The sequence below is a fragment of the Stegostoma tigrinum genome, chromosome 36 (assembly GCF_030684315.1).
Source record: "Stegostoma tigrinum isolate sSteTig4 chromosome 36, sSteTig4.hap1, whole genome shotgun sequence".
Classification (NCBI taxonomy): domain Eukaryota; kingdom Metazoa; phylum Chordata; class Chondrichthyes; order Orectolobiformes; family Stegostomatidae; genus Stegostoma; species Stegostoma tigrinum.
Genome location: NC_081389.1, coordinates 22,205,500 through 22,228,635, shown reverse-complemented (window position 1 = coordinate 22,228,635; position 23,136 = coordinate 22,205,500). Strand labels below are relative to the sequence as shown.

Genomic DNA, 23,136 nt, shown 5'->3' with positions numbered 1-23,136 from the left:
GCCTCCCACACGCATGCGCCGATTCGGTTGACGTTGTGATGCAACGTCGTCGTAGCCAATGGAAACTTTTAGCGGGCTGGCGGTTGGAAAATTTGAATCTAATGAGAATAACGGCCGCAACGGTCTTGGAGAGAGCGACTGGACACCCGGGGACAGGGAGTCCGAGACCGAGAGACACCGGGACCCCCGGGGACAGGGAGTCCGAGACCGAGAGACACCGGGACCCCCGGGGACAGGGAGTCCGAGTCCGAGACCGAGAGACATCGGGACCCCCGGGGACAGGGAGTCCGAGACCGAGAGACGCCGGGACCCCCGGGGACAGGGAGTCCGAGACCGAGAGACGCCGGGACCCCCGGGGACAGGGAGTCCGAGACCGAGAGACGCCGGGACCCCCGGGGACAGGGAGTCCGAGACCGAGAGACGCCGGGACCCCCGGGGACAGGGAGTCCGAGACCGAGAGACGCCGGGACCCCCGGGGACAGGGAGTCCGAGACCGAGAGACACCGGGACCCCCGGGGACAGGGAGTCCGAGAGACACACACACCGTGAAAGCGGACGGTCCGTGAGCTGGAGGGAGAGTGAGATCGGACACGGTGATTTCCCGTTAAACTGACCGGCAGTGAGGGAGCGGAGTCGCAGGATGGTGAGGAAAAGGTAAGGGGTGGGGAGGGTGCAGGTGGGTAGTGGGAGAGAGGGCAAGGAGCCAGTATCGCAACACTCTCAGCTCCCAAAGCCCCACAACCCCCCCCCCCCCGAACCCCCACAGCCCCCCCCAAACCCCCACAGCCCCCCCAAACCCCCACAGCCCCCCCAAACCCCCACAGCCCCCCCCAAAACTCGGATCACCCAGCGCCACTCCGCACCCCCCCCCCCAACCCAGCGCCCCTCCCCTCCCCTGTTGTGTAATTGACTAAACTTTGGGTGTGCCTCTCCAGCCAGCGATTGGCAATAAAATTTTTCAAATTCTGGAGCAACAAAGGTGTTGACTCATTTTAACTGTCTTTAGACTGACATTTTGCATTGTTTTACTTGTCATTTTTGCCGTTCAAACTTTTTAAATCAATAACAATTATTTGCGTTCCCATGCAACACTGATGTTAGGATGTTTCTTGTCCTTTCAAATGTAGAGCAATCTACAGGATTCTTGCACAGAAATCTGCAATTTTAAAATTCTCTTTCTAAGAATGAACATTTTGCAAAAAGTGAATTCTACACTAAGGACAAGGTCTAATGAAGCGATTTAACCGGCCCTAAATTAGATCTCAGGAACTGCTCTTGAACAAAGGAAGAGTGTTAGGAAGGGTAGAAGGAGGGGAGTAGAGGGTGAGTTGAGGGAAAGAGGCAGGTTAGTGTGGATTGGGGAGAGATGGGATGAAGGAGGAGTGGGTGGAATATAGGGATGGGTGTGACTGAATGGAAGAAAAACAGTGGTACTGAAAGGGGGAAGTGGGAGAAGAAAACGAACACAGGCTAGGCAGCAACAGAGGAGCAGGAAAGTTGACATTTTGGATCGGAGCCCTTCCTCAGAAAAAGGATACTGACCCAAAACAGCAACTTTATTGCTCCTTTGCTGCCTGGCCTACTGAGTTCCTCCAGCTCCACACTGTATTGTCTCTGGCTCCAACATCTACAGTTCTTGAGATCTGAGGAAAATGATGGTCCTGTGCATAGGAGAGGGGACTGGTGAGTTAGGTGCGAGGTAGAGGGGAGGGAGGGAAGAATGGAAAGGACAGGGTGAGAGAGCGTCTGGGAGAAGGTGAAGTATTGAATGGTGGAGCAGACCGATAGGTCAAGTGGTTTTTCTCCCCCATGTTTGTTTTTGTTTTTCTTTTGAAAAATCAGCAAAATTTCGTGTTTAACTTTAGACTTTAATCTACCGTTGTGATTGAACTCTTGGTCCTAATTGTATATCTAGTGATTTGGACTCTTCCATTATTTTGGCCATGCTTAATTTGGATGAATGTTCCATCCAGAGAGAGTGAAATTTCTTTCAAGAACGGTAGTGTCAGTAAAATAGTGCTGACCAAAGTCTGAGCTGTAGGCAACAGTATTTGCTTTTCTGACAAGAGTCCCGAGCAAACAATAATTAGCACTGTTTCATTTTTGTAACACCTTTGTGTGTGCTTTTCTGATGATGCTCTGATTTATTGGATTTTCTGTATTGATTTGAGATACAATCAATTTTACGCATAAGTTATTCTGGTATTTTGCTGCTCTGCAGTGATGCTCTGGCCACAGAGTCAGTGACCTGTCTCAATGGAGCACTTGCCCATCTCCGGAATATCTGGGAAGAGATCGGGATTCCAGAAGATCAACGATTACAAAGAACTGAAGTTGTTAAAAAGCATATTAAGGCAAGAGCAAAAAATTATCAGAATTAACTTGAGCTTTACTAAAACAGAAGATGCATCCCTTAATTGTTGAAACAAGTTTTTTTTAAATCTGTCTTTGCGTTCTAATTTCAGTATCGGTTTACCTTCCGACAGTGAGATACACAATCTCAGAATGGTCCTTCTGTGGTCTAAGCTAATTTTGTTATTCATTGTTAATTGTGTTTACGTGTGGGGCCCTTTCCAAATGCCGTTGAATATTAGCTGGAATGGCCCAGATAAAAGTTACACTAAACTCTTAAGCTACTGTTATTTTACAACAGCAAGTAAATGTCCAGAGTGCTTGGTGTTACCAAATATCTCTTGGTGGTTTCTGGGCTTGAAGAATGACTTATCCTCTGATCCTATTTGCTGCCCATAGTGAACTGTTCAATCTGCATGTATTTTTTTATTTTTAATACGTTGGGTGCATATCTTTAAATAAAAAACAATTCTGTCAAAATGAATTGAACCTTCATTATCTACAACCTTTTTCACCTCTGGTGCAAATTGCAGCATGTGACTTGTACTCCTTTTTCCATTTTCGCACAGGGGTTGTTGGATATGATGATTGCAGAGGAAGAAAACCTGAGGCAGCGGCTGAAAAAGAGCATTGATATGTGCCAGAAGGAACTCCATGCTGTGTGCCAGGAACTCAATTTGTCTGTTTGCATGGTGGGTCAAATTTTACTATAAATCACTTTTCCTTTTGAGCAAGGCTTTGGGGAAAAGGGAAGAAAAATAGCTATTTTCCCACTCTTAGTTCTAATCAATAGTTTAAACTTTTTATATGTCACAGCCCGAAGAAGATTGCACGATGCTGCAACTGGAGAAAGATCTGCGGACACGATTGGAGGTCCTTCTGAAGCAGAAGAAAGAGAGGATGCTGAAATTAAAGAGCCTTAAAGAACAAGATGAGGAGCTATGTGACATTCTCTGTACAACAGCCTACCCTATTGATCCTGACACAGTCCCTAGTCTTGAACGACTTGATGCATTTCATGAGCACATTGCTTCACTTAATGTAGAGAAGGTGAAGAGAAATTTAAGCTCTTGATGCAGATTTATCTCTGTGTAAAGTTTGAAAGTGGTTTCAGCCAGTTTATGAATGTCCTGTTAATTCCTATTGTTTTCAGTATAAATTAATTTATGCCATTGAGATCTGAACTATTTGCCTACTCAAACGGCTACAGATTAGATTAGATTCACTACTATGTGGAAGCAGGCCCTTTGGCCCAACAAGTCCACACTGCCCCTTGATATATCACCCCCAAACACCCCTGAATACTATGGGCAATTTAGCATGGCCGACCCACCTAGCCTGCACATTCTTGGACTGTGGGAGGAAACCGGAGCACCTGGAGGAAACCCGCGCAGACACAGGGAGAATGTGCAAACTTCCACACAAACAGTCGCCCGAGGCTGGAATCCAACCTGGGTCCCTGGTGTTTAGTCTGCAGTGCTAACCACTGTGCCACCCTCAGATGTTAAATCAATTTACTCTGCTCGTTTCGCAACAAACAACTGCACCTCACAGTTGTGAACCATTTTAACTCCCCCTCCCATTCCTCAGATGACATGTCCATCATGGGCCTCCTGCAGTGCCATAATGATGCCGCCCGAAGGTTGCAGGAACAGCAACTCATATTCCGCTTGGGAACCCTGCAGCCCAATGGTATCAATGTGAACTTCACCAGCTTCAAAATCTCCCCTTCCCCCACCGCATCCCAAAACCAGCCCAGCTTGTCCCCTCCCCCACTGCATCCCAAAACCAACCCAGCCTGTCTCTGCCTCCCTAACCTGTTCTTCCTCTCACACATCCCTTCCTTCCCACCTCAAGCTGCACCTCTATTTCCTACCTACTAACCTCATCCCGCCTCCTTGACCTGTCTGTCTTCCCTGGACTGACCTATCCCCTCCCTACCTCCCCACCTATACTCTCCTCTCCACCTATCTTCTTTTCTCTCCATCTTCAGTCCGCCTCCCCCTCTCTCCGTATTTATTCCAGAACCCTCACCCCATCCCCCTCTCTGATGAAGGGTCTAGGCCCGAAACGTCAGCTTTTGTGCTCCTGAGATGCTGCTTGGCCTGCTGTGTTCATCCAGCTCCACATTTTATTATCTTGGAATCTCCAGCATCTGCAGTTCCCATTATCACTAACTTGTTGACTAATTTTTTGCAAGTTCTTTGGTTTTGAAAGTTGCTGGCGAGACCAGAATTTATTTATTTTTCTTTTTATTCCTAATTGCCTCTGAGAAAGTGGATGGGGTGGCAGCAGGCAAATGAGTTCAGGAAGCATGGGAGGAGCAGGGGTTGCTTCAGGCATCTAAGCAGAGAGGAATAATGAGGGAAGCAGGTGAACAAGGTGGTGGTGGTGGCGGTGGCAGCGGGGGTGCAGCAGCACAAGGGCAGTGGTTGGGAACTGAGAGAATGCAATGTGTGAAACCAGGTGCACATCCACCAGTTCCCTCTTAAAATTTGCTATGCGAGTTAACCTTATGTACAAATTACTACTTGCCTACATCATATAAATAAAATTGTACTGGATGATATTTGGGCAGATGTGAAATCTTGCACTGTCATGTTCTATGATATACCTTTTTGGTTTTTTCTTTTGATTTTAGGGACGGAGAAGAGCTGAGTTTGTTGAAACAAAGAAAAAAATCATTCTTTGTATGGAGGAACTTGACCAACTGCCAGATACCAGTTTTGAGAGAGATATTGTGTGTGAGGATGAAGATGCCTTCTGTCTGTCCAACGAGAATATTATCGGTCTGAAAACACTTCTTCAACAGGTGTATAAATTAAATTGGTTGTCCAAAGATGTGGTTCTTTGGGTGTGCTCAGGACCAGGGGTTGCAGTATGATGATTCAGGGTAAACAGTTTAGGATAGATATGAGATGTTTCATCACCGAAAGAGTGGTGAACCTCTGGAATGCATTACCACAGGAAGTAGTTGATGCCAAAACATTGAATGTATTCAAGAGGCGACTAAATATAGAACTTGGGGCAAGCAGGATCAAAGGTTATTGGGAGAAAGCAGGATTAGGCTATTGAATTAGATGATCAGCCATGAAGAATGGTGGAGCAGGCTCGAAGAGCCAAATTACTACTCCTGCTCCTATCTTCTACATTTCTATATTTGTTTCATAACCTCTCGGTGCTTTAATTATTGATTGTGAACTGTTGAAAGATGGGGTTGCCCAAAGCCCATAAAGGAACATGATTTCCAGCATCTACAGTATTTTTATTTTTTTGGAGAAAATCAGCAGTTTGTGGAATGTTTGTTTAAAAATAATTGTGGACCAGTGCACTACCTCTTCCCCTGAGCTGTTCTTCATCTTTGTATCCAGTTTTTATTACTGCTGTCTTTTCTTCTTCCTCATTCTCATCAAGTTTGCTTTGCCGTTCAATATGACCATGGCTTTATACACAAAATGAATTGTTTCTACTCCCTAACCTATAGGGTCAACTCATTTGATAACATCGTAGACTGAAGGCCTTGACAACTTCAAGTTTATGTTGCACTACCTTCTAGAAGCCTAGCATTAGAATTTTTAAAGCATTCATTAATGAAATATGAATGTTGCTGTTGTTGTGCTTGTCACCTGTGCATGATTACATTTACCTTGTCTGTAGCTGGTTCTGATCTCAGCACTTACTAAGATTGTGTCTCCTGCTAACTGCAGTGTTTTTTGTGAACTGAACCTGGGATGTTTTCCATCTTTTCCCAGGCTTTCAGTTCCAAGGCATTCCCTAGTTCAATATCATTGGGTGCTGTGTTAACAATTTCTGCAGTTGCAAGAATGACTGACATATTAAATGAGACAGTAGAGCAATGCACTTGCTCTTAAGTTGAATTCTAGACACATTATCAAAATACCTTAATTCTGTGTATTTGAACTAGCAGCAATGCCCTTTGAACACACCACCAAAATGTTTATACAACTCACATTTTTGTATTTAACTTTCTGGCAGTGTTGTAGATGAGGCATTAAATATGGAAATGTTATCACCTATATATCTCTGCTATAGCTGACAGCTTTTCTTCTACACTGAAATCCAAATGATCTCAGTTGTGTCCTTGTGCCTGATAAGAATGTGCCAATAATTAATTGTGATGTATATTTTTCTAGTTGGAGATGAAGAGAGGTCAGAATGAGAGCAAATGCTTTGAGTTGAGAAATCAAATCGTTAACCTCTGGGACTGGCTGCAAATTTCCCAAGAAGACCGTGATACCTTTTCTGCAAATGTGGTTGGCTCCAGGGTTAAGACAATGCAGGCAGTAAGTATTATGTTTATGTGAGTGTGTGTGCATAGTTGGGGATTGAAATTATATTGAACGTAGAACTTGTATTTAAAGAAATTAGGCTAATGATGTTGTCTTACCCGTGTTTAAGTGCAAATGTTCAAAAGTTGCTTTGTGTTGTGCAACTTCATAAAAATGGCATATTGCTTTAAACCTTGCAGTAACTTAGCAATGTTCATGTTAACGGTATCTGCAAAGCAGACGTCAGTTAGACCTACCATGGGTATTTGCAGTTAGTAATTGTGGCCTTTTTAGTTGGAAATAATCACGTCAACCTCAAGTATATATACAAGTATACCTAATTCCTTCAAATTTTGAAGGTTTGAGAGATATTATAACAGTCAAATTTGAAATTCTTAAAATTCAGACTACATGCGCATTTCTTCTATAATTGATTTGCTGTTGAACACCCTCCTTCACTCTTTCTCTTTATAGTATTTCCTAATCCTTTAAATCTAATTCGTTGCACACAAGGACGTGTGCGCACTCGCTATTCCATTGCACCCAGGTATCTGTCTGGTGAACGATCGCCTCACTTGTTCAATAGCCACAATATCCTACCTCAGGCAAGGAGACCACAACTTATCACATTTTTATCCAATGCCCAATGTAGATTTAGCCATATATCCCTGCTCCTGTACGTTAATCCTCTCACTACCAAGGTGAACATACTATTTGCTGCCTTCATCAGTTACTACACCTGCATGCTTACTTCCTGTGACTGGCGGGCAAAGGTCTTGTTGTACCTCTTTTCTTTCCTAGTCTATTGCCTCTCGGATAATCTGCCTGTCTTCGCTACTACCTAAGTGGAAAACCTCATTTATCCACATTATACCGCATCTGCCATGTACTTGTCCAAGTCACCGTGAAGCTTTTCTGCATCCTTTTCACAGCTCGCTGTCCCACTCAGTTCTGTCTACTCCAAATATGGACACATCACATGTATTTCCTTATCTTTATTTACATGCGTAATATATAGTTATACACGTGTACACCATACATCTACACACATATAGTCACACACTCTGTGAATATTTAGGTTGCAAGCACAGATCCCTTCACTACCCCACCCATGAGTCACAGCCTGCTGTTCAGAAAAAGACATTTTATTCCTAGATTTTGCTTCTTGTCTGCCGGCCACTTCTTAACATATTTTGGTCCTATGCACTTTAATTTTGCATGATACTTTCTTATGTGGGGCCTCTGCTCTTATCAGACCTTATCGAAAGCCTTCTATAATCCAAGTAAACCACATGCACTTGCTCCTTCTTATTCACCCTACAGGTTACTTACACCCACAAAAATATTCTATCAGAAGCAGGATTGATTAAGAACAGTCAGTATGATTTTGTTAAGGAGAAATCATGTATGACCAACTTGATTGAGTTTTTTTAAAGAGTTGAGGGCAATGTGTTCAACATAGTCTGTTTTAGACTTCAGCAAGGTTCCACCTGGGAGATTGATAGCAAAGCTTAGCAAGAAAACTTTGACTAATCAGATCCAGAAATGGCTGAGTGGCAGGAAGCAGAGGGTGATGGTCAAGGGGTGTTTTTGTGACTGGAAGATTGTCTGGTGAAGTTCAACAGGAATCGGTGTTGGATCCTTGCTATTTTGTGATATGTATGAATGATTTAGACTTGAATCCAGGATAGTTTGCAGGCGATATGAAAATTGGGGTGGTAAGTTGTGAGAAGGATAGCCTTGATTACAGGAGAATATAATTGGGCTGATCAGTGGTGAATAGAATTCAATCCTGATAAGTGAGAAATGATATACTTGGTGCAGCATCATCAATGCAAGGGAATACATGAGATAACAAGGTGTAGAGTTGGATGAACACAGCAGGCTGAGCAGCATCTTAGGAGCAGGAAGGCTTACATTTCAGGCCTAGACCCTTTAGAAATGGGTCTAGGCCCGAAACTTCAGCTTTCCTGCTCCTGAGATGCTGCTCAGCCTGCTGTGTTCATCCAGCTCTACACCTTGTTATCTCAGATTCTCCAGCATCTGCAGTTCCTGCTAACTCTGAAGGGAATACACGATTGGTAGGACCTCCGGGAGTCACCGAGGATCAGAGGGACCTTGGCATGTGCAGCTATTGCCCCTTAGGCAGCAGACAGGTAGATGAAGTGGTTAAGAAAGTGAGTGGGATACTTACTTAGAGCACAGCTAGAGAATTGTATGCAATTCTGTAATCCACATTATAAAAAGGATGTGATTACTCTGGAGAAGTTGGAGAGGAGATTTACTGGGTTAACAAAGTGTGGAGCTGGATGAACACAGGCCTAGCAGCATCTTAGGAGCACAAAAGCTGACGTTTTGGGTCTAGACCCTTCATGAGAAAAGGGGGATGGAGAGAGGGGAGGCGGACCGAAGCGGGGGAGAGGAGAGTGTAGGTGGGGAGGTGGGGAGGGGGTAGGTCAGATTTACTGGGTGTTGCCTGGTCTAGAGGGTTTATGATGAGAGAATGGATAGACTTGGGTTGTTTTCCTTGGAACAGAGGAGGTAGAGGGCATGTATAAAATTGTGGGGCAAGACAGGGTAGACTGGAAGGAATTTTTCACCTTGATGGAAGAATCAATGACCTGGAGGCATAGATTCACGATAAGGGGCAGGAGGTTTGGAAAGAATGTGTGGACATTTCTTCCCGCGCGCCCACCCCACCCCCAGAGGGCAGTGGAAATCTGGAACACCCTGCCTGTAAGGATGGCAGAAGCAGAAACCCTCAACAGTTAAGAAATATATCCATATATATTTATGATGTCAAGGCATACATGCTTATGGGCCACATACTGGAAAATAGGATTAGAATAGTTAAGTGCTTGTTTCTGACTGATGCAGATTCAATGGACTGAAGGGCCTCATTTCAATGCTGTATATCTCTGATTAAGAGTTGTCAGGCATGTCTGACCTTTGTAAAACAGTGCTGACTCTGTCCACTCTAAGTGCTCCCCTATTTCATATTTTATAATGGATTCCAACATGTCTCCCCACTACTGAGATCAAGCTAACTGGTCTGTAATTCACTATTTTCTCTCTCTCTCCCTCCCTCCTTTCTTAAATCTTGGGGTTGCTTTAGTTACCCTCCAATTCATAGGAGCTACCCTGATTCAATAAAATTTTGGAGAAGCCCACTTAACTCATCTAGGATGAAGGTTATAAAGGCCCTCGGGATTTATCTGCCTTTAATCTTAGTTTCCTCAACACCGTTTCCCTACAATATTAACTAACTTGATTTCCTCCTTCCCATTTGGCCCTGTGAAGCCTCACATTTTTTTTTGCGACTTGTGCCTTCCTGTTTGAAGCCAGAACTAACGAATATTTAATTTCGTACATTCAGAAACCCTGCCCCAGTACAACAAAACCTAATCCTTTGGAATATGGATCCTTAATGTGCAGTAACTTCATTGGGGTGATTAGCTAGTTCCAAAAAAATGTTTAAAACTTTGAAAGAATTAAGTAAATAAATTGCAGATATATCAAATACTTGCATGTTGATCTATGCAGAACGAAATCTCAAATCTTTGTTTTTGACTTTATTTCAAATGCTCCCATTTAATGAACTTTTATCTGTATCATCTTTAATAGTATCCATCTGGGTTCACTGGAATGTAATCAGGATTGAGAGCATCTCTTCCTCTCTCAGCCTGCATTATTACACTGAATTATATGTGATCTTGCAAGATAATTGATCTACATTAAAAACTGCTTCTATCCTGTGATGGATACTCAATCTTCAAATCCCATTCCATGTTTTATTGAGGACCAATTCACATTGTTGAATTGAATCTGATGTTTATTTAATGTATTTTGTGGTGTAGTTGCAGACAGAGTTGGAACGTCTAGAGGTCCTTAAACAACAGAACATGAAAAATGTGATTGAATCAATCAGACGAGAGCTGGCAACGTATTGGGAGAAATGTTTCTTTAGTTCTTCACAACGGCAAGAATTTGCGCCATACCATGATGGTTTGTTTAAATTGTCACGTTTTCTCAAGTAAATAGGTTTAATACCATGGCAGGCACAGGTCTTTAGAATATTATAGTGCCTGACGTCTTTTCTGTTGGTGTTTCCATGAGCTGAGACTGTAATATTTCCGTTGATGTGGATGTGTACTGCCATACTTAGTAAAGATTGTTTTACTTTTCTTTGCTATTTGCTGTTTCTGTTTGAATTGTTCAGTTCTTAAGGTTTTTTGAGTGGTGATCAGAGGTAATTGCAGTCAGTCGAGTGGAGAGTAGACCTTCCACGTGATTAAGTTGTTAGAATCTGAATTAAGTGGTAGACTCCTTTTGACATTTGCATATTTCAGCAGCCCTGTAACCAGATTATTATTATTATTACTACTACTACTAAGTGGTCGGTTTTTGTGGATTTTTCCAAATTAATTAAGGCACTGACCTGTTTGGTTCTGTACATTTTAACATCACTTCCAGTTGGAACAGTGGCTGAAATACATAGAATGTAGGCCTGTTCCTGTGTTGTACTGTTCTTTCAGCCCACGATGTTGTGTGGAAAATGAAATTAAACTGATCCCTTCTGCTTGCTCTAGGTCTCTATCCCAACATTCTTTGCATATTCCAAAAGCCCCTTGAACACTCATTTGCACATTGTAAATTATGAGAAATTAATGTGATGAAGAGAAGGTGTGAGATTGTCCACTGATGTGGTAATATAAAATAATTTGGGGGTGGGGGGGTGAGAGGCTTGGAATTTGACCCTCATTCAATTTCAGTTGGAGTTAAGCAGGGCAGAGTTGACCTGAAGCTGCAGTGTCCCCAACTTTTAATTGGTGGGGAGAGAAAGAGGGGTCATGAATTAGGAATTACCAAATTTTTAAACTTTAGACTGTGTAATCAAGTTGAAACGGAATTCCAACACTTGAGTGGAAATTTATTTTAGGTTTATGTTTTAATCTATTTGCATTTGATTTGTATCTTGATTACAAAAAACTTGCTTTTCTCAAAAGACGACTACACGGAGGAGTTATTGCAGCTACATAACCTGGAGCTGAATCGACTAAAGGAGTACTACCAAGCACACCAGCAACTGTTTGAGGGTGTTTGGAAGTGGGAAGAAAATTGGAAGCTTTATCTGAGTTTCGAGGTGAGAAGTCAAAACTTTTAAACAGTAATACTTCTGTGATTCGAGAACATTATACTGTGATGCTGCTGGTGCTCAAACCCGACAACAGCCATGTTCTTGACCAAGGAACTAAATTAGGGATTAATTCAGCTCAAACCCATGGCTACCACTTTGAGTGGAGCAGACTATTTAACAACAATGTTGACATGGATAGCAAAACATATAAAAGTATTTTTAAATTTTTTTTTTTCAGAAGAAAGCAGCAGATCCAAACCGGTTCACCAACCGTGGGGGCAATCTGCTAAAAGAGGAGAAGCAAAGAACAAAGCTTTACAAAATGTTACCTAAAGTAAGTAACCTGATTTGTGTGTTTAATGTGACACATATAAAAGCCATAACACTCATGAATGTGTCATTAATGATACTATTGGCTCATTTTTTGTACTTGGTTTAGAATTGTTTGAGTCATGGTTTATTACACACCTGTGTAAAACCGTTTATGATTACGTTATCTACTAAATAAGCATGTTTATAGTTTAATATATTACAATAATATATAGTATTTATTTTGTTATTTCCAGACATCTAGGTAAAATTCTTTTCATCTGTCTGCAGTCTTTTTTAAAATTTTTTTTGAAGTATTTCATTTGTTCGCTGCTTTTTTTTGCGCTTACTGATTTCCTTCTTGGCCTAGCTTTACTTTCTGTGGTTGTTCCATCTTGATCTGGAGTACCTACTTGAATATTGTGCCCTTTTATCATTGTAAACACAATTAGATCATCTTCAACCATATAAACTCTGGATGACAGCAGCAGAGGTTCTGCAACCTGTCGTCCATAACTTCAATCCTTATAGTTTCAGTATTTAGCTAAATCTGATATAGCACCTCAGAGGCCAGTTTCTCCTTGTGAGGTGCCCATAACAGAATCCAATCCTTCACAAGGATTCTAAGCCTCTGTAAACTGAAGTAATTTTTTTTGTCTTCCAACTGAAATAATTCAGTTTGCCAGTCTTGAATATAAAGTAGTTTGCCTCATGATAAATTTGAATCCTAAGTTCAATAACAGAATCAGAAAGTGGAGGGGTGCTGGCACAGGGGATATTGTGTCCAATACTTCAAATGTAAATCTGTAAAAAGGAACTTTACGTTGCTTCTGAAATAAAATCACTGTGTTTTAGCTGGAGGAAGAGTTGAAAGTTCAAATTGCTACTTGGGAACAGGAGCATCATTCCCAGTTTCAGGTTAACGGACAGAACTTCATGGATTATGTGACAGAACAATGGGAACTGCACAAATTGGAGAAAGAGCGAGAGAAACAAGAGCGGGTGAGGTCAAGCTTCAAGTTAACTTTCCGTGGTTGTACTGAATTATGGATTGTTATCTGTTTAATACTAGGATCTATGTCAGTGTTATGACCTTAATTAATCTTTTAAGAAGGGCTGCAGAGGAACAGATTTCTCCTCCTTCTGCACAAATAAAATCTGAGTTAGTAAATTTGCAAAGATGTGACATGCTGATATACAAGTCTAGTGACAATGGCTAACAATTTTTGTCTTGTGCGTGTTCATTGGATTGATTTTTGAGCTGCCGGTGAAGCTCAAAAGGTTTCTTTTCACAAGGCAGTGTTTCTTTTTGATCTTATTTCATAGAGCACTCGGTTTTCAAAGGTGGAAAGAATCTGTCTGATGAGAATGTTTTCCCATTTGTCGTCCTTGGTTATATCTAGCCAAAAAATCAGATGATCAAATTGTGTAAAAGTTCTAATCAACAGTAGTTGTGTGATCGAGAGTTAAAGGGATGTTATTTGTATTGCAGCAACTGAAAAAGAACAAGTTAATTGAGGAGGAGATGCTGTATGGTAGTGCCCCCAAAACTCCAAACAAAAGAAGGCTTAATGCACTGAATACCCCAGGAAAATTACGAAAGGTAAGAGCATTTGGCTACTGTTGGAGACTGAATCCTGTTCCACACCACCCCACCCACACACTCATAAACCAAACAACTAAGAGTGCTGGAGTTCTGAAGCAAACTTGCTGTCGAAACTTTGCAGATCTGGAAGCATCTGAAGAAATGTCACCTGGACCTGAAACGTTAACTCTGCTTTCTCCCCACAGTGCAGTCAGACCTGCTGAATTTCACCAGCAAGTTTATGTTCATTCTCTCCGCCCCTCTCCCCATCCCCCAGTTGTCCAGGAGCACTGTTTGCTAATCTGCATTGCTTCTGCTGAGCTACAAATCTTAGCTTTGTGAATGTTTTTAATTGTACATTTCATGTTGTTACTAAAACCTAGTTTTGTGCTGTTGCTCTTTTTGCCCCAACAGACCCATGCATTAATATTTCCTCCTTTTTTCTGGCTTTGTCTTAGCTAAATGGTACGTCAATCGCCAATGCCACCCCAAACAGCACCCTTCGCTGTGCCATTGGTGGTAGTGTTTGTTACTCACCCATCTCCCGACCCCCACTATCAGGACGCAAGGTCAGTCACTAGTCTGCATTGTTTTTTATTCCCCTAAGCAAATATGCAATCAGTATCTTTATGGCTAAGCTTATAATTAAAGGAGTCATTCATTAGGATGTATCGTGATTGTTAAAAAATAAAATGGCGTCAATTCCAGAAGCTATTTTGTCACTTGTGCCCACTACTATTCTCTACATTAGATTCATGCACTTCAGTGGTATAGTTTTTCAGATACTAGCTAATTTTTTAATATAGTCTTTACTGAAAATTCCTGCCTGTATTAATTTAGGCCCCAGTTTTTCTCGTCCTGCTCCCAAAGGTGTTGATTTCTACTTGAATATTATTGATGGAGTCAGATTTTTAAGCATATAGCCTGAGTATTTTTCAATATGGAAGGCTGCTCACTAAGTGCTGGCTTGGTTGGAAGTCACAATCAAGTCTGGTTGAACTAACATTTTTAGATTGTAACATTGTAGCTATTAGATTCTCTTGGATGCTAGCTGAGCCATTGGAAGAATTCCACTTGAGGCAGTCATGACCTAGTAGTTATACCTTTAATCTTTCATGTAAAATCCATATAAAACTGACTTAAACTCGCATCTGGTCAAGTGTTATTGTACAAAACAGAGCAATAGTATAGGGATCGTGCAACTGCCTTTGGACATCCGTTTTCTTCTTTGTTACTAAATTTAATGACTCAAAGTTTCACTGAAGTATTGCTCATCTATCTTCAGTTAAATTGTTAGATTTTCATTTACTGTATCATGTGGCCTTGATAAAATGCTATTGATTCATTTTTAGTCCTTTTATTTGATATTAACCTATTTTGAAGTAAAATTATTCACTCCTTCAGTGTTTGTGCTGTCAGTGTTTCACCCTATTGTTACATCAGTTCAAAATAGTTTCCCCTGAATTTTGAAGGATAATTACAAGAGAAAAATATTCGTATAAAAACAATTGCTTTACTAGTGGCAATTTGAGTAACTGTGATAGTAATTGACTTCAGTATTTCCACTCTAATTCCTTTTTTCTTTAAAGCCAGGACAATCTGTGCGCACGCCAGGATATTCCACTACAAAGCCTCCACGCCTTGGCCTGGTTGAAAGGAACAAAGAGAATATTTCTCACCTCAATGCAACAGCAATGAGTGGTGCGTCCACCGTCTCCACCCCACGGCATAATCTCAGCATAAATTCAGTTGCCACCACTTATTCTGAGTTTGCGGTAATTTCATTTTTTTGCAGTCATCTACCAATCGCTGTGGCAGCACACAGTTAGCAAAAGAGGTCAAATTAGAATAAAGTTTTCCATTACACCTTTTTTTTTGATCAATATGTAAAGGATTTCCCCAATAAAATTTTTATTTGCATAATCACTATGAACCTAATAATTAATAACATTAGTTTTCACAGCTATTAGCTGATTATCTTGGCAGTGAATAATCTGGATTATTGCATGTTGTTTGTAGCATGTTCTTGGAGAATGGAAATGCATTGTCCATTTGACTACAGCTTCGGGGTAGTTTATTGTTTGTTTTCCCTACCTCAGAACTTCAGCTCTCTGACCAAAGTGCAACATGTTTCAGTAGTATTATGGAGTGATGTTAAATTGTTGCTGTATTTGTGCAGTAATTTGGTTTAAATCCCTGTTCGATAGTTTAATAATATATCAAATTAATATAATTTTCATTTATGGGGGAAACCTATTAATTTTTTAATTTCCTACATTTGTTTTAAGAAGTCCAGTTGTTGGCAAATGGTAGTGTACAATTTGTGACCTTATTGAGTTGAGAGACTTGGGAAGAAATTTATGCGTTCCTCTGAAAGCAGTAAACTACTCCATTATTTCCAATGTCAGTTACTCCAGGAATCTTGATAACTTATTTTATTCTGTGTTTGTAGATGGATTCAGCTCCACTGTAGGAGCCTGCACAAATATACAGCGTCACCTTTTCAGGTCGGTATGGTAACCCACTATTTGAGGATTCCAAACTCCATGTAGTGAGGGCTAGAGCTTTAATACAATGAGTTGAATAGTTTTCATAGCTCTCATTTCAATGTGCTCTGTGTTCGATGCAGTTAGAAAATGTACTTGAATTCAGATCCATAAAATTCTTCTTGAATTGAAGATCAGACTCCTCAACTTGAAACACTACTTGCAACTAGAAGCATAATACACTGAAAGTAACACTCAAAGTTATTCTGTGTAACAGCTATTCTGATGCTGTATTCTAAAACTTTTTAGTTAGAAACATGCTGATAAACCTTTTCAATTTCAAGTTTTATTTTCCTACATAATGTACTGAGTTCTCAAGTAGGACAGTTGAGTATTGGGTTAAAGTCCATAGTTCCTGACTGTGTGCTGCCATTTTGTTTTGTTTGCTGATTGTTTAAAGCATGCTCGCATGAAAGCAGTTTTCATTTGTATTGTTTGTATCTGCATATATAACTTAGCCACAGCACAAGGATGCTAAATTGGTAGCAATCCTTTTAAACTAATGTGCTGAAACAGTAGGAATAAATGTGCAGTAATAACAACCTGTCCTCCTTTTTCTTCCCCTTTTTATGTGCTTCCTATAATGGGAAGATAAGATATTCTGGTCCTGTTAATTGGTAATTGATGTGCAACACTGACAGAAGTGAAAATACACAACGAGTCTACAATTTTGTGCTGTGCATGTACCTTTACAAATTCCCCTCAAATTTGCATTTATGCTGCTCTTGGGATAAGAATATCTTTCTCCATACACATTTTATATCTAATATTTGTTTGTTTTTCCTCTTGATGGCAATGTTCTGTTTAACATAACTGAACTCTATGTATGAGCCAGGGTGATTCTTGATGTGTTTTGACTGAATGGCTTGTCATCTTGCATTCTTCCTTCTGATTTTTGTTTTGTGCTTTTCTTCACCTCAATGGATTGGTCATGTAGTGTGAGAGGAAATAATAGCTGTGCACTAATTAATCTAACCACACTAACAAATAGCTTTCTTTTGCCTTCACAGTGTCTCTCTCTCTTATTCTGCACTGAGCATGTTAAGTCAGCAAAACTTTTATTTAGATTTCTTATTTCAATTAAATCAATTCAAGTTTAGCATTTATCAAAAAAATTATGTTGGTACAACCATAATACTGTATTCTCAGGAAACACTACTCCCAGGGATTGGTAGATGGTACTGCTTTAATGGCCAGTTTGAACCCTTTGTTTGGTAAATTTTATGCACCTGTAAAGACGACTTTACTGTTTTTCAAAGTAGCTTCACAACTGAATTATTGCTGTCAGACCAATGCAAAGTGAATCCAGTATGGCAAATGATTTGAACTGCACTGTACCTCTAGGCAACTAAAGTGTTGTTGCTTAACATATTGCTCAAACACCACCTAGGAATGACTCTTTTGATTTTGTTTTTAATGTTTAGGATGCTCAAGTTAGTGAGTGACTAATGTATATACACCAGAAAGAGTATGGTTAGCTGATCTTGCTCAGCTTGGTGATCAGAGTGCTCTGTTGGTGGCAATCTTCCACTTTAGAATGTGGAAAACCAGCCGGGATTCCAACAGATGTGTATGAACATGATCGTGCACCCCTTCAAACCTGTTTCATCACTTAAAATCTCTCTCTCAACCCCATTTGGCTAACTTCCAGAGATTTCCAATAGCTTTTAATACACGAGAGAAACTGCTCACAGATTTCAACCCTGAAAGGGGGGAAAAAAGTTCCTCCTGTAATTTTTAAGATTGATTACTCCGTTGTTCTAAATTGCCTGATCAGAGGAAATGTCTCTCTTTGTATCTTATCCTTCAAACCTCCTCCTGCACACGCCCGCTCGCACGCCTCCCATTGTCATTCCTGAACCTAAAGGCACATCTCCTGTTTTGGAACTAACACAGTATGGAGCTGGAGGAAGCCAGGCAGCAGCAGAGGAGCAGGAACATTGAAGTTTCAAGCCAGGATCCCTCGTCAGAAATGGCTGCGTTCCTCCTGCTCCATACTGAGTTAGCTCTGACTCCAGCACCTGCAATCTCTTAAGTTTCGGAAACTTATCTGCATAACTTAGCCCCTAATAGAATTCTGTTTAATCTGCCTGGTTTTCCCCTTACAGAACATCCTGCTGTGTTTTGTCTTATCCCACACCTCCTTTAGTCATTTCAGCAAAGAACAGAAAGTGTAGAAAGAACAGCACAAGGGAGGGGATAAAAGATGTATTAGCATTATAATTGAAGTCTCTTTAATTACAACAATTCTGTTTTAGTTAAACAGATGTCACGTTTGGAACTTTGGGCTCACGTTTTTTTTTAACTTGTCAATGATTATATGTTTTCTTCCATACTGTTGTCCTGTTTGTTCTTGAGAAACTTGTAACCCTCTCGTCCGGTGTACAAAAAAGCGTTGAGGTCACTAAGTCTCGTCCTACCAGAAGGAAAACTTTCAATTGTTACATATTTTGCTTTGTTTTAAAAATTATCCCACATTTGCCATTGACCTGTCAGCTGTTCACTTGAATATCATTTACTCCCGTATGTTGCGATATTGGGTGTACTATTTCCCAAGTAATTGCTTTAGGTTAAGTAATGGAAATTTATGGGATTTTTTTTCAATATTTAAACAAAACTTAGTTACAAGCATTAATGATGTTGTCACACATGCTCAGTGCTAGAGCTTCTAAGATCACTCTTGGAAACTGACTGCCTGCAAATGAAGCTCTACCTAATCAGACATGTTTGTTTTTGGGACATGACGTTTGCTGTTCTGATCAAAAATTGCTATCCCCCACTTGTAATCACATTTTTCTAGCTTTTTTAACTTTTCTAATGCATGACATGAGTACTATCCAAGTGCCACCCCTCTATTGAAATGATGAATTCTGTTTAGCATAATTAGAGTGGTTTTGAGACTTCCTTTTTAGAAAAAAAAGTTGCTTGCTAAATGATTTATCTTAGAAATTTATCTGAGAATGATCTGTCCTCTGAGCATGTTGTTTGTTTCAATCTCACTTGCCTCTGCATTCCTTCTCTCCTTCTTCTAGCGAGAACTTTCAAAAGCTTCCAAATTTGATTGTCAATCACGAATTCTCAACTCTACAACCAGCAACATCCATCCCTGACCTGGCAGCAAGAAACCAGTGTGAACCTGGACTGCTCAGAAATTACACTTGCGTGTGCACAAAATGAAGTCTGCGTATACTGTATAATGTGTTGTGATAGAATTGGCATGTTCGGATGTATTAGACTGTAAATGCAGATTATGTGAAAAATGCTACAGGTGAACATGGGTAATGCGCATGCTTCCCTCGACTGTACATAGCTTAAATAAGTCATTTGCCAGATGGGGAATTAATGAACATTAGCACAATTTTTAGATGTACTTTAATGTGATGAATTTCAAATGCATTTTCCTATTGAACAGCCTTCATCCAGTGCACTACATTTCAAAGTAATCTCAAAATACCATGATTCCAGGTGTTCCTAGAAGTCACTTTCTGTAAAGAGAGGGAGGTCAAAGGATAAATGATTGAGATTTCAGGGCTCAACTGCAAAAGTATTTTTACCTTAAACTGTCCAATTTCTGTTTTAAGTACTGTACTAAAGTTGCATGCCAATGCCTTTTAAAATTAAAATGATCAACTTTTTGGTCATTGTTTGTTCTAATCCACTTAATTTGCAGTTTCAAAGTAGCCTGAAATGAGTTACCCTTGTTAATGGATGATGTAATTCCCTTGTTAATATTACAAGGAAAACCCAAACCCTTCACACTGGAACTTACCTATATTACTTTCCTAATTCAGTGTTGTGTGTAATGCCAAACTTAATGAAACCTCATCAAGAACTTGGAAGCAATCTCCAAGCAGGATCCCGTAAACATTTTCTGAATTTAATCTTTTGTATCACTGATAGCCAAAATGTTCCACAACAGTGTAATTGACAGTGCCAACCAAACAATGTGAATTAGTTTGTCTTTTTAATGGCAAATAATGACGTTGAAATTAATCTAAATGGGATCTAGCATTAATATTCTATATTGACATCTAATTGGCTGTTAATTCTTAGCATATCCCCCATTCCCTGTGCTTGCTTTTTTCACATAATCTATGGATTTTATGATCCTTTTGTACAGTTTAAAATAATTTTTGCAGATTTAAATTGTGTAAATATTCTTCTATTAAGCTAATCATGAAGTTTTGCACCTTTTTTATATTTCCATTTATTTATTCATATTAACCTTTCTTTTAATCATTTACAAATTTGCTGTAAAATAGTTCAGTGATGAGAAGAGTTTTTAAACACTAACCATAATATAGCTGTTACAGCTACAGACCTTTGTGACCAAATAGTGTAATATTCTCTGGGCTGGCAATAATTTATCTACTATTTGAGAAGATTCTTTTGTTTTTGGTATACATTACATTTGCTTCTCTGTAGCCGGTCACATTTGGTTCATTAGTGTAGGAACGATTTACTGAATCTTAGGAGTGAACAGACTTCTATCCTAGAGGTTTTAATGTTCAGTTGAGTTAGGGGAAGGAAAGCCTTGGTGGAGTTCTTTATATTGAAGTAATCTCTCACTTTAAGATTTGAAAAAAAAGTTAAAATCCATTTCTCTGCCAAGTTTTGATGGAACCACTCCTGGATATGCAAAGAAGCTTGCTGTTAGAAGTGATAGGCAAACTGATAGAAGACAGCCCTGATCCTGATGTGTCTTGAGGCTAAAAGAAGAATTTGGTTTTTTAAATGAACTGAGAAAGGCATAATGTCACACTTGTCAGTTGATGTGTATATTGCAAATTAGGTTGCCTCAAACAAAACATTTGTTTTGAATTCCATATTTTCTTAGCATTCCATTCAGGGCTGCAGACAGGTCACTAGCTTCAAAGTAACTTGACCTATATACTTTTGTCTTTCAATAGTGCAGTCTAACTAGAAAATTCAGAGCAGTTCCATCAGCACTAGCTTTTACCAAACAGCAAGCTGGGCTATTCACCAAGCCTTACTTTTCAGTTGCTGGTGAAGCTAAAAATTTATCCCATTGTGTTGTGTTGTAATTTATATATCACCATTATAGCAAGTATGCAAATCCTTTGAAAAATTATTCTCAATGTGTAAGTTCATGATTTGCTAGAAGTGAGTCCTGTGCTTTTTGTAAAAAAAAAGGTGACTTTGAGCAGTTTAATGATTTGAATATTCAAGTTCAGTGTTGACTGCCACAGACAGAAAGTGTAGGTAATATGGAGAAACAATGTTAGTGCTCCTTTTTTTTGGTTTTGGCAATATCTCCATGCATCTGGGAACCTTGTGTTTCTATTTTAGCCCAATGTCTACTGAACTTACAAATTGTTCAGATATTTTTCTGTCAGCCATAGAAATTTGTACAGCTCCTTTCTTTTAGTTTTGAAAAACCATAATGTCTTTCTGTAAAATATCCAGCATGGAAAGGTACCCAAGAAAATTATTAATGAAGTAGTGAAATCAAACTGGACTATAAGGTATGTGTGTGGCATCTAAGACCAGATTGTTGATGTAGAATAACCTGAGCTACAGCAGGTACTTTGGAACTCTATGCCTTTTAAGGGCAAGGTGTGAAATCTTTTTGGTGACTGACAGAACTCTAAATATTAGCATTGGATGCAATTGTGTCAACATAGTCTGACCATTGGTTTGAGCATGTCCCTAAAGTGTACAATGCCTTGAATAAACAGTTAAAACTGAAGCTCTTTGTTTACACATCTCAAGTCCAAGTGTACTATTAACAACTTGCCTTTTTTCACGTCAGTTGAAACCAAGTCAATTGGCTATTGCTCTTTTGTTATCCTAATTATCATGCTTATTGTAATAGTGTTAGTTATAAATAGACTTAAGTCTTAGACAAAATACTGTATCATTTGTAATATTGTCACTTGAGCTCTAATATATAATCTGGCGACATGCTTGCATTTGAATTCAATTCCAGGAGGCTACCCTGCTATACTTGAATTTCATTCAACATTTCCCATCATTACCCTAATTCCTGACAGGGTTAACTTTCATCACAAATTTTCAATGCAAAAGTGTATGAAAATTTGTTAATGAAATATATGGTGTCCTAATGGCCCTCATCTGTGTCATTCTGATGTGAATGTCAAATTATTCCTTCTCTTTTCAGCAAAGAGAATGTGTGTGAGAGCATGCAACTATTTAAAAGTTACAGTAATGCCGGGAAGGTATAGAGAAGTTCTCACAAGTATGTAGGGAATAAAATTGTATGTATTGCAAACCGCTTTAATATTTTCCTTCATGAGATGTGTACATTGCTGCCAATAGCAGGTATATATTGCCCCTGCCGAAATGCTTTTGAAATGGAATGAATGTGTGATCATCCTGAGTCATTGCAGTTTGATAACGGAAGGGAGTTTCAAAATCTGACCCAGTGATGAATTTATAGTTCCAATGCAGGATGAACAGGGGCTTTGTTGCCAGGTGGCTGCAGCCCTTTTTCTCTGGCCGGTAGAGATCATAGGTTTGGATGGTCCTGCCATATGACCCTTGAAGCTGTTGTAATGCGTCTTGTAGTTGGCGTTCACAATTGCTAGTGTGTTCCAGAGGTGTAAGGACTGAATGTTGAAGTTGTTGGGAAATGCCAGTCAAGTGAGCTGATTTATCATGGATGGTGTTCAGCTTCTTGATTGTTGTTAGAACTGTACTCACCCAGGCAAATGGAAATTATTCATCACATTACTGACTTGCAAGCTATCTATGAGGTACAAGCTCTGAAGAATCAGGTAGTGAGTTACTTGGTGTGGAATCCCCAACCCCTGACCTATCAGTTTAATAGTATTTGAGCTTCCTGACCAGAGAGAGTTGTTACACGCCAGGGTCTGGTTTACTGACGAGCTATATTTTGTTCAAGGTAAATTTGTTTTTTTTTCATTGTTGATTTGG

General features: G+C 39.9%; 1 protein-coding gene across 5 annotated transcripts; it reads left to right on the top strand.

Annotated features, from left to right (window-relative positions):
- Window positions 1-111: 111 nt before the first annotated feature.
- On the top strand, window positions 112-21,928 carry prc1b (protein regulator of cytokinesis 1b). Of its 5 annotated transcripts, none has more exons than XM_048520823.2 (15): window positions 112-654; window positions 2,222-2,354; window positions 2,922-3,044; window positions 3,169-3,402; window positions 4,994-5,164; window positions 6,507-6,656; window positions 10,499-10,646; window positions 11,648-11,784; window positions 12,017-12,112; window positions 12,943-13,089; window positions 13,580-13,690; window positions 14,131-14,241; window positions 15,262-15,373; window positions 16,125-16,179; window positions 19,251-21,928. In XM_048520823.2, exons 1-15 carry the CDS (start codon window positions 641-643, stop codon window positions 19,393-19,395), a joined length of 1,887 nt encoding a protein of 628 aa, XP_048376780.1. In that variant the 5' UTR covers window positions 112-640; the 3' UTR covers window positions 19,396-21,928. The 5 variants fall into 5 exon arrangements, with proteins under 5 accessions (XP_048376780.1, XP_048376782.1, XP_048376783.1 ...); XM_048520825.2 differs by having other exon boundaries at window positions 15,262-15,447; window positions 19,251-19,364; XM_048520826.2 differs by lacking the exon at window positions 14,131-14,241.
- The last annotated feature ends 1,208 nt before the right edge of the window (window positions 21,929-23,136 follow it).